The sequence below is a fragment of the Copadichromis virginalis genome, linkage group LG7, assembly GCF_057382275.1.
Source record: "Copadichromis virginalis isolate Kocher_CV1m ecotype Utaka linkage group LG7, C_Virginalis_male_GT1.1, whole genome shotgun sequence".
Taxonomy (NCBI): Eukaryota; Metazoa; Chordata; class Actinopteri; order Cichliformes; family Cichlidae; genus Copadichromis; species Copadichromis virginalis.
Genome location: NC_140624.1, coordinates 4,524,743 through 4,537,245, shown reverse-complemented (window position 1 = coordinate 4,537,245; position 12,503 = coordinate 4,524,743). Strand labels below are relative to the sequence as shown.

At 40.0% G+C, this 12,503-nt stretch overlaps 1 protein-coding gene across 4 annotated transcripts in view; it reads left to right on the top strand.

Annotated features, from left to right (window-relative positions):
• The window catches only part of srgap1a (SLIT-ROBO Rho GTPase activating protein 1a), a 77,101-nt gene that overhangs the window by 26,772 nt on the left and 37,826 nt on the right, over positions 1 to 12,503 (top strand). For all 4 annotated transcript variants that reach the window (XM_085461264.1, XM_085461263.1, XM_085461262.1 and 1 more), the window contains exon 3: positions 7,295 to 7,457. In XM_085461264.1, coding sequence (XP_085317390.1) covers positions 7,295 to 7,457 — 163 coding nt within the window. The remainder of the gene's footprint in view (positions 1 to 7,294; positions 7,458 to 12,503) is intronic.

The following is a 12,503-nucleotide window of genomic DNA, read 5'->3' as shown; positions in this document are numbered from 1 at the left end:
AAGGTCCAAAATCATCAGGTTCCTACAATGTGTGTACGGCCAAATTTGTTCTTATCACTGTGCGTTATTGGTGAATCATAATTATACAGGCCCAGTTTAGTGGTGAGGTTGTTTTAACAGAGAAATCTGCCTTGTTAAAGCAAGACGAGGTCTAACTAAAGAAAAACAGGATAGTGTCAGAGGAGGAATTTGAAAAGGTACATTTTCCAGTGTGTTTCATGACAATTTGTACTGTTTGAATGTGTAGAACCATGTAGTGTTTTATATTAATATATTGAGAATATTACATCATTGTAGCAGAGGAGCTTCTTGAATAATCCATCTTGACTTTTCATTTTGCATTTCAGTGTGTGCCACAATAGACACAAGCCTAAGTAATGAGGACAAAGTGCTGTGAATGTCATCATAAGGACATATTAGACGTTATCTAGTGGATGGGGTATTATTTTGATACAGTTGCTAAATATATTCTAAAATTGGCAAAGCTGTTATAAAACGGATTAGAGTTAAGATCTTTGACAGTTTCTGTACTTTATATTTTGGATATTTGGATATATTTAGTTCTCAAGGAGTATTTTTGTTTGGTATCTACCCTTAAACAAAAATACCAAAGTGTAGTGAGAAGAAAAACTGTTTGCTTTCATTCTGTTTGTCTTCTTTCTCGCCCTGTCCTCCTCCCTCTTCTTCCGCTGTATTTATTGTGCATCGGTTTGTCTCGGAGGCTTTTTGATCGATTTTGACACAGTTAAGTATAGTGTGCTTTTTGGCCTTATTAGTAGGAGGTGGCTCATGGAAAAAGCAGACATTAGCATATCGTTTGAACTTGTGGTGGAGCAAAAATAAAATGTATGTTTGTCCTCGCTGTCTGCAAATAGCCCCTGCTCTCTGTCTGAAGTTCCAATGGCTCTAGCAGCTGTGCGTGCCCATGTGTGTAACCAGTGAGAAGACTCTGGTATGGCGCTCTGTGGTTTTCATTGTATGATGTACAGTCTGGTCACTTCATTCACAGGGTAAACATTTGGCATCTGCCTAGGAGCATATTTCTTAAGTAAATATAAGACGTTTGAATAACATTAAGAATTCTCCTGCGGGTGTTAAATCATGTGGCCCATATTTTTGTGTTCACATAAGCACGTACAATAAGGCTTCAGTATTCTCCAGGCTGTTTTCATTGGACAAATTTGTCTGTGGTGTGAAAAACTGTTTTTATTCTGTCTGTAGCATGATGTCCATTTTTATTAGCGATGCACTGGTTCTATTAGCAAAAGCTAAGGCGTCGAAATAATATTTGCAAATACTAGATAATAACGTAATATTTGTTTTAAGGGTCTAGGAGTTCATTGGTCCCATATCAGACAACACCAAGCTCGGCTTAAATACTATTTATTCAACTTTGTAGCAAATACATGCGTCAGAGAATATTAGTTTACTGAAATAAGTATTTACATCATTTACCTAAATTATTTAAGTTGAGTGTGAGAGTTAGTTGGTTCCTGCATGCTGGTTTTAAAGTTTTGCTACTTTTCTATTTCCTGCTCTTACTGTGAGTGTAGATTTGACCACAATGCAATTAGTTGAAGGCATAAAAAGAAAAGCTGTTGTGTTGAGTGCGAAATGCTTTCAAACTGTTGACCCTTTGCAGTTTGCTTCCTCTATGCTGTTAGCTCTCCTGTTAGCAATTGATACACTGCTGCTGCCAGCTAGCACAGTAAGCGAGAACAACTGAAGTGACCTGATGGCCCCATAAATCTGACCTTTGTCACTGATACACGATCCAGCTCTTTGAGTCAGGAGTGGACAGAGATTGTTTCCAAATATTAGGTACGTCACTAGTTTTGAAATTAACTTGGGGGAAAAATTGGTAAAGCAGCGAGTTAAGGTCTTAGTTAAACAGTATTAGAAGCTGATCAGTGACCCTTCTGATAGTTGGTGAGTGTTTGCTAGCGTGAAATTAGTCGCAGAGAGGTATATGGTGCTGCACCAAAAACCTCCATGTGACTGAAGTGAAGACACTTGCAAACTACTTGCCAAGTCCTAGTGAAACTCTGAAAAATGCAGCACAAACCAGAAATGATGAAAGTTCACTTTCAAGGCACAACATTTACAACAGTATATGCTTTACTTTTCAGTTGCACGACAGCACACAACATAAATGTCAAATGCTGACGGACAAATCGACATATTTCATGCAAATTACAGGTGACTGTGGCAGCCTGCTAGTGATCAAAACAATCACAACACCTTCGTTATGACCATTGTCACCTTGCAACAGCCAGCAGCCACTCACCAACCAGTTGGGAAATGCAGATTTCCCTAGTAATTGGGAAAGCCAGATGATCTCTGACTGAGGCTTAAGGAAGGCTATGGAATCATCCACAATGGCAGATCAGTTCATCTACATACTTCAGATCCAGCTTTCTGTGTATGGACATGGTCGGGCAGGGAGCCATATTGCTAAATTTAAACTTCTGCTTATTTTGACTGTATTGCTCCTGGTTGAAGTATCGTCCTTTAATCAGCAGCTAAATCTAAGAACCGGTCAAGACCAGCTGTATTCACAAAGTGTTGGCAATGAAGCAGTGTTGTTGAGTCTGGTTTGCGTAGCAGATTTTGAGATGAGCGTTCAAGATGTCATTCTTTTTAGTTAAAAATGCATTAATATGCAGCATTTTTGACATATTCAGTTTCTTTAGAAAGTTCCCTTGTAGGCAGCTTCAAGCCTCATCCCATGGGTATTTGTTTTAGTTGCCTCTAGGAAATGGGGCAAAACACAGGTGGTGGTTGATGCTATGCTTCTGTGATCCCATACCCCCTTCGTATAAACCATGTTTCTGTGAAGCTATAAAGACACGATGCCACAATTTCCTTCCACCAGTCTGCAAACATTGCCATGTGTGATTTTGTTTGACAAGACTAAACCTAGTTTTCTGCTGTTGGAAGGCAGCTATGTTGTTCTTGAACCATTTACGTGTTACCATAAAGTTCTCGAGCTATTCCAAGCTACGAAAAAGTTTTGACACAGTAGGAGTTCAGTCTTTCTCGGGGGTGAAATGAAGTTTGTGCACATCTGAAAGTACAGACTTTGTGCGACCTGTGGGAGTATTGCGGTTGCTCGCTGCTGGAGAGGAATGCTTCTTGCTTCGGGGGTGCCCTGTACTGAGCTGAGCTATACCTGTGGAGTCTAGGGAGACTGCAGTAGAGGTCTGCTGAACTCTAAAGTAGAGTAAAGACTGTAGCCACATTTGAAAATGGCCTAACGCAACAAAAGTGTAATTTTTAAAGTAATGGTGCTCGTTTCTGCTTCTCAACATACTTCAGCATAACAAAAGAGATAACAATAATAACAAATATGTGAATATAGCGTCTTACAGGCATCATTACTTTTGATCATTATGTAGTTTAGTATTTTTCTAAGCCACTGCCTGTTCTGAGACTCTTGTTGTCCAAGAGAACTTTTGTTTTACGGTTAACTATGAAGAGATCATTGTGTAGTTCTGTTTTTAGGTTTTGTTCTTCAGCCTTCATTATAGAAGTAAACGCAGTGCGCAGCATTGGAAAAAATTGTCCCAATTAAACGTAACAATTAGCAGCTATAAAGTCAAATTAGGACACTTTGGAGAACACATGCTGTTAAACATGTTGGTCTAAGCAAAAGTGTAATAGATACGAAAACTTTCAGAGCTTTAAGTGTCCCGGATGTTTGGCAATGCTGCAGTAAAGCAGACAGCAGCAGCTTCTGAGTGCAGCACATCAGCTTTGAAAATGAACGGGCATTAGGACACTTCAGAGCCACCAGTTTAGTTTTGGGTTTTTTGTGGGGGGGATCTTCTTGAAAGAAAACAAAATTACAGTGCTGTCCACTGCAGCACTCTGTGGGAGAGCCATCTATTTGTGTTTCAGCGGCTGTTTGCAGAACACACACAAATGAACAAATATGGGCAAACACTCTCTTCTCTCTCTCCCCCAGTCTTTCTTAAACACACACATGCAAACAACCAGATACTGTATTATGCAAGGTTTGTTCAGGGAGGGGACGTGGAATCGGAGAGCAAAAGAATAACTGAAATATTTATGTAGCATCAGCCACAACTGGGATTGTCTTAAATATGCTGCTTTTATCTGAAATTAAGCCGCTGGTTAGAGGACTTCCTCACTTTGTCTCAGAGGATTAGCGGGAGGTGTGGAAAACATCGTGGCTGCTTAGTCTGTGTAATGCCACACATAACTACCTGCTGTCTAGGGAAAACTGCTGACGCATTCTCATTTGATTAAGTTCAACTTTGTTGGGATTCTTTCACAGGACCAGTGATGAAGAAAATGGTGCATTTCCTGTGGTCATTATGAGCCTTTGGCATTCTGTTGCTTCCTTTTAAAATGTAAATGTGTACTCAAATAAGCAGAAAGACTGCACCGCGAGTCAGCTTCGTTGGTGCTGGAGATTTGTGCACTTTAAAGTGAAACGTTTTGGGGGTTTTGTTGTTGTTGTTTTTTTTTTAAATCAGTGTGGCACTAGACAACTTTGCTATTTTGCCATTTCTATTGATAAGACCTTCTGTTTAAATACTGTACACACTGAATTGGTATCCTTCATTTTTAGTGTCATCCTGCTGTATGAGAGTGCAAGTATGGTGACATTGTTCCTCTGTCCCCCCCCCACCCCTCTTCTACACACGAGTTCCTCTTTTCATACCTGTGTTTGGCTCTTGTGGGGAGTCTTGTCTATCTGTCACTGTTCTGTCTGACCCAGTTCCTGCCCTGGCTGAGGGGGAAATGATGACAGTGAGACTTTCCTGCCATTATATGTGGGGTTAGCAACTCCCAGGGGGTTATGTTGTCACAGCCTGTGTGGGTTTCCCACTTGTTTTTTGCCTGTCCTCTTTATACTTTGTGAAGGGGCTGACCCTACTAAATCAAACTTTCTTTCTTTTCGTTTTCTTTTTTTAAACAAATTGATTTAATTTGATAACATGTGCTACACTGTTACTTATGCTACATTATTCTTTAAATGTTTCAGATTTAATCAAATTTCATGTGAAAGGTGGATGCCGTTTTTGTTGGATGCCCTGGATGTTATTAGCCATGTGCACATAGGTTACAGGTTACTTCTGGTGTTAAATTAGGTTAAACTTAGTAATGCTGTCCTACTTCAGACAGTACAGTGGGTTTTTTTCCAGTCTGAGGAGTCAATTTACCAGTATTAAATTGTTTAGTGGCTTGTGGCGTTTTATGTCCAGCTTCTTGTCAGTGACCTACAGAACATGATTCATCTGGACCTGAGAACATGAGTGAATTAATAAACACAAACTAGTACTGTTCCCACAAGTCTAGATTGAGTGCTGTAGAATGGATCTGATACATAATGCAGAAAGGATTTCTATAGTAATTGCTCTTTGACAGATGGTGAGTGATGCCGTCAAGCACAGTTACTGCTTGAGTGAGTGTGAGAATCTATATTTTTCTCCGTGTGTAAAAGTTATTTATACACACAAATGTGGTTAAAACATGTATTTGTGCTAAATGGCTCATTTTACCATGACTTCACATGGTGCTGTGAGGGAAGGTACAGTGAACTAACTTGCAATGAAGGGCACATTCACAGGGCTGACGTCAGGGACAGCTGAGGAAAGCAAATCAGGGAACTAATGTATTAAAATGATATGCCGCTGCTTTGTGATGCCACCATTATCACAGGCAATGTATTGCAATACTATTGTCTTAAAATGTAGTTATTTTCTGATTCCCAACCATACTGGACATGTTATCATGTTCGTCTGGTTTCTTTGAAAAACGAATCCCCTTGGATGTTTTTCATGTCTGCGTAGTTGTCTTCCTGTTTTTGCTTAACCTCAGGAAACATTTCAGCTGTTTGGAATGTTTGCATCAGTTGTTCATTTTCTTCATTTTTGCTCACCAAGCAGATGTGGTGCCAATGTTGAAGGCTAGGTCAGGGCTGGGCAGCTTTGCCAAGTGTAAAGTTTCACCTGTTGCGTTGACAAATGTTGTCCGTCTTTGCAAACTTGGAGAGGTGCAGAGGCGAGTCTCCATATGGTTCCTGAAAGACTTGACCCAAGACCCAGCTTTCAGTTCTCTCCCGAGCACACACACACATGTGCACAAGCATGCACACTTATATTCTGTGTCACTTTTTTGCAGGCAGCAGGAATGTTATAGATTAACCCAGAGGAAGTCCGCTTGCGGGCCACTGCTTACACAGGGCCCCAGCTCACTCTGGTCTGGACAATGTCCTACAGTTAGCCTGGCTGCAGGCGGCACACAGCGCAGGAAACGCCTCTCTGACTTCTGTATTTTTATTTGAATTCTTTTCTATTATTATCCACTATTGTGCAGCTTCTCTTCTTTTCCTTGTCTTTCTTGTTCTTTTTGCAGTTTTACTCTACTCTTCAAGTTCACCTACAACATATACATGGCTTCTTTAACACCAGTCTACACAGTGTATTTATAGTCTTAGGGACACTCTTCCCTGGTTTTAGAAAATCATTTTTGCTCAGAGCATTGTAGCTCTGCCCTAGAAATGTCACTGATATTTCCAAGTTAGCTGTGTAGTCCTTGTAATATTTGGAGAATCTTTTTGGCCCAGAGCCTGTGGTGCATGGGACATTTAACACCCTGGGACGCCTATGATGAATCTGTCTTCTGCTTTAGTGACGAGCACTGGTGCTCTTGAGGTTTTTTATGGGTGCTCTTGAGGTTTTTGTAAACATCCTGCTTGTCACGATCTCCTGCATTTAGAAAAAAAGAGGAAATGCTGTCTAAACCAGCCAACAGTTGCCAATAGGAAAATGTTCAGATGAATGCATACAGATATTTTGTACAGGCCTGCAAGGTTATTTTGATAATAGTATTGAAGTATGAAATTGTTTTGGGGCAAATAGATCTTTCTAAACAAAGAATGTCTCATTTAGCTCCTGAATTTTCACAGCAGCACAACAGCTTGGCTTGGAAGTAATGGGTGGTTAACAGTGTAGTGTGAATGAGCCACATTTCAGTCATTCTTTTGTCTGGCAAAAAAAGATAAGTGCTTTAATGGGAATTTGTTGCATTAAATACAACAAAAAAAACCAAAAGACCTTAGGTTGCACTAATTATTCTAAAACGATATAAATAGTAAATCCTCTTTAACTCTGTAAAATGAATAAAGTGAATTTTACTCCATGATATGTTCAGTCTGGCACAAAAGTTAACCAAGGAATACCTCCGTTATAACCATTACTTTATAATTTTTCATTTTCATTCCCTAATTTATCTGAACTCTTATTTCCATTGGTTTACTCAGGAAAGACCAGAATCTGCTGTCACCAGTCAACTGTTGGTACCTGCTGCTGAACCAGGTTAGGAGGGAGAGTAAGGACCACGCAACACTGAGTGACATCTACCTCAACAATGTCATCATGAGGTTCATGCAGATCAGCGAGGACTCTACACGGCTACTCAAGAAGGTGAGGGCAGAAAGGGCAAAGTAGTTTTTAGAGTTGAGGCGGTGCACGCACACACACACACACACACACACACTAGCGTTTTCAGTCGTTTTCACAAAGTTGTGCGTCCACATTGAAACAGCACAAAACGCTTCCAGTCCTGCGCATGCGTGAAAGCGAGTGAGAATTAAAGAATTTGAAGAAAAGCTACCTGGAGCATGTACAAACTGATATTAATCTTTTTTTTAGGGCTGTCAAAATTGAGAGCAAACAAAACAACTGCTGTATAACGCCCTCCGCTGTCTTTGTTTGATTGGTCACATGACTGCATCACATGACTAAAATGCGTCATCGTTTTAGAAAGTCTGCGTTTTCGAGTGTCCACACTGCGACGGGGCAGCTCCGTTTTGAAATGTATGCGTTTTCGAGAGCGTTTTCAAAACGCTGCGTTTTTCCTTGAGGAAAACGGCGTCTCCGTGTGGACGGAGGCCAAAACGAAGAGAAAACGATGCGTTTTCAAACGGAAACGCATTAGTGTGGACGTAGCCTAAAAATGACTTTTGAGTCTTTTTATTTGTGCTATAAGAATTGCAGCAGGTATTTTTCATTTAGTTTTCATTCATTTCCTTTATGGTTTAAAGGGAAAAACTTGTTGTTTTTTTAAAACAAAGAAAATCAGCACAATTTCTTTTTGCAAATTTGCAGGAATTCATGGCACTTTTCAGCCTTGTTTATCGTACAACTGTATAACAAAACACTCATGTACTTGATATATAACACAAATGACCTTTTATAAGTTAATAAATTAGTATTTTTCTCTGCATCACTGTTTCCTTGTCTATTTAAATTCTCATAGTCTCATTTTGACTGCTTTTGAAGGTTTTTTTTTGTTCATTATACTGATGTTTGACCTCTGCTAGAAATGGGTCACATGTGCCTTTTTCTTTGATCAGCAAAACACTCAAAGTCACCACTAACATGATCCAGATTCTTCGTAGCGGTCACATTGGGCAGCAGTGTCTCCAGGCCCTCATGTTATATAAACAATCTTTCACTTTTAATGCATCCATTCATTCAAAAACAGTGTATATTTAGTCGCATGATATGCAGGATATATATTCAGCATTGCGTTTGATGGTATGATGGTCTGTGGCGCTCCCGTGGTTTCGTTTTGTGAATTAAGAGTAGTGCGCTGGGAGCTCGGTCACCAGTCTTTAAGATTCAGAACGTCTTTGGTCTCTCATGGTTTTATGACCAAAACCAATCTGCTGCATTTTCTACCACAAAGCTGACGACTCCCTAACAGATTATGAGCTCCTATGTTGCAGGAGTCACATGAACTCACCGCAAACCTAAATTACAAAGTGTCTTTTCTTCAGAGGAGCGCCTTTGTGTCATTTTAGCTTGCACAACCTTTTTATCCTTTCTCTTTTTATGCTCCACTTTCTTGCAAACCTCCAAGATCTTATCTGTTTAAAAAGAAGGAAACATTTTTGTTTTTTAAATTTGGTCTTCAAAGCAGTATAATTTCTTGGTTTGCCTTGAACCCCCAGCAGACTCACAGGAAGCTGCAACACTCATTTCCCTTTAAAGGGTTCTGGTTCTACTAACGAGGCCAGATGTGAAACAGACAGTATTTTCTCAAAGTTTCGTCTTGTTGCGAATACTGGGGGAAAAGAGCCGCTATAATTTAAAACAAGAATAATCATGAAAACTATAACATTTGTCTCAAAAGGGTTGCAAATGCACACAATATGATCCACAACTGTAAGCTAAGCTTTGCAAATGTGTACAATGAACTTTTGAGGACTCACACGCACGTGCTTCAATCCACACACAAAACAAAAAACCACCATGTGAAACTATTTTACAGATGCAAACATCCAAACCTGAATAAATACTAATCATTTACGCACAATTTATAAAGTTCAGCTTCACGAAGGCAATCATTTTCACTTTCAAAAAACCTTCTGTGTATACAGAGTCTAAACCTACTCGTAACATCTCTCAACCCTCTCTTAAACACATGTGGGCGAGCGCCTGATACGCACAGATCACGTCACACAGGGAAGGTTGTGCCTGTAACATTTAACATTTTCTTATTTTAGCCACAGCCGAGGAGCAAAAGAGCCGCGAGTCACCGAGCTCTGTCCTGGCTTAACTTACTTTCACAATCATAATGATAGACTACTTTCAATAATGATACATATTTTTAATGCAGCTCAGAAACTCCTCACAAACTGTGGAGTAGTGCAGTCCTGTCATTACTCCACCTGCATCCCCATTACTGCTGTGGAATCTGCTGTATCGAGCCACTTTATAGACTGTCCTTTTAAAGTTGGCATTTACTTTGTGTATCCAGGTGACATTGCGCAGACAAGAAGCAGTCTGATGGGAGGTCCCAGCTCATTGGAGACCCGAGACACAGCTCGCACTCTAATTAAAGCTTCCCCGAGCCTTTGATCTCAGCAGAGCTTCAATAACGAGGCACAAACAACAGAGAAGTCCCCCATGTTACGTGGACTCCCTCACAGCTTTGAGGAGACAGCTGTACTCTTGTCATCCTTCCACCACATCAAAGACCCGTGTTTATATTTCCTTGTATGTTCAGGTTTCATGCTGCGAGGTGCAGCAGCGGAGGAGGGACCCCATAGTGGCCATATTGTCTTCGTCAACATCCTCCGGTTGCTGTTCGGCGTGTGCATTTATTTCTTTAGTTCTGCACTGTGGTCACTTAAAAAGAAACCACGGCTTTCTTTAGAAGCACCACATTTTTTCCTCTTTTGTGTGTTTAAACGCAAGACTCGAGTAGCGAGCTTTTTCTGTCTTTATGCTTGGAAAGATCTTCTCACATGCATCAAGTTTTCATTATTCATACAACTGGCTCTTTGTTTTGCTCTGCCCTGTTTTATTCATGAAAGTGATATTCTGTGGCAGCAGCTACATGGTGGATTTCCTAGAGCTTGAGGCACTTTTGAACTTAAAGCAACACATAAGTTTACAAAAAGGTGTAAATATTGAAATAATTCAAGCTGAATCTATTTAACTGATTTGGTGTAATAACAAAAAGTGTAATATCCCAAAATCCACTACCAGCACCTCCAATATGGTGCTTTGCAAATGTATTAGTCCACCACTCAATGTTAATTCAGGGCAGCTGTGGAGTAAACCTAACAGTGGCGATAATTACCAAATTTTTATGTTTCTGTAATAGTTAATCTACCAGTGTGTGCAAATGCTCTAATCAAAATAATATTTTTAATGCTAAAATAAAATTATTGATGTTGTCATTGAATTTTCAAAGTTACACTTTTACAAAAAGCAGAAAAAAATAGTAAAAGATGCCAAATTAAAGCTATTTATGTTCAATAATTTCATTCCTGAGCAGAAAAATTAGTGTTGGTGGTTGAATGTTTTGCATCATTGAATTTGCAACTTCTCAGAGACGTCCGCTGTGCCGGTGTTCTGACAAATCATCCTACTTTGGCAAATCGTCCACCGTACGTAGTTTATGCACATTCCTGCCGTCACACAAGAATTCCAGCAGAAATGTAAGTATGTAGGACGGTTTGCCACTTAACTTTACCCATCAGAGTATGCTTCTAGCTTATACTCACAAAGATATGATGGTTTGACACTTAATTTTGTGTTGTGCGCATGCAAAGCACATGCGCAGAAACAACCGCTAGGATGGTTTGTGAGGTAAGATGGATTCCCAGAACACCGGCTCAAAAAACATGAATTTAGTTTCTTATTTGCATAATAAATAACAATGCAACTTTTAGTTTTAAACCATTTTTAACAGATTATTATATACAGAGTATTTGTTTTGTTTTTTTTAAAATCACAAGTGAAACAGCTGGACTAACCAATAATTAGGCTGACATTTTATGAAGGGTTCAATATTTGTGTCATTTGGTCAAATTCCAAGTTACAGTCGGAAGACACTAATGTACACACGGGCCCTGCAGCGTATACAGCTGCCATCTCTATATTGTGATTAATGGCAGTGGCAATATGAAACCCACCACTCCCTAAGTGCTGCCATGGTTTCTTCTCACTGGGTTTGTTTCATCTTTCTAATGTGGTTGGAATACAGATGGTATGAAGTTGAAAGGGAAAACCCATTTGTAGGATCCTTTTAATGAATTGGACTGAATTGGAAACCCCCCAGCTGAGATTCCTTTAAGCAGGAAGGAAAAAACGTTGTGCAAATTAAATCAGCGACATGTGTTACACAACACAGCTTCGCTAAACAACTGTTTCCAAAATTCGAAACCTCATGCTACGTGTAGCTTTTTCTGGTAAAAGGCAGTCGTGATTGTAAATGTAATTTACCATCATTTCCCTCTTTATTCCTCTCACATCCAACACACACACACACGTGTACACACATTCTTTCTCGCACATCTTGTGATCTCTGAGAAGGCTTTTCATTGAGCTCTGGATCACTTCCCAGCCTCCTCAATGGGAAAGAACTGATGTGTGTTAGATCTGACAGATAGTCAAAGGTCCTGTCCATGGAACTGATGCTTGCTAATGGATTTTCCCACAGGGGAAGGTCTGTGTCTTTACAATCGTGTGAATTTACATTTAAGAGGCAGTTTACTGAGTATTGATAAACCCAAGGACCAGGTGATCGTATAGTTCACCAAAAAACGTAAGACTGCTTAGTAACTTCCTTATCTACACTCACCTGTCAAACATGCCTGAGGTTTCCTCTTGCTGAGTTTGTTTCTCCTGGAATCTAATTATCTGATTATGTCCCGATTAGCTAAAAAGCTCCAAGTTGGGGAAATGACAGACCAGGTGGTGGTTAGGTAGGTGTTGCAGATCAGTCAGGTCACCTAGCGTGACTCTATAATTTCAGACACCAGCCTAGCAGCCAGTGACTGAGAGCGTAATCCTCTTTGCTGTCTGTTAAAATACTTGGACACTGTACAGCTCTACCTGTAAGCAACATGAAGAACATGAGTGACAGACTGTGAAAATCTGCGTAGAAGTACTCGCAGTCTTGCTGCGGTTCAGGTCGGTTGCATATGCACGGTTCAGTTATAGCCAAAAACT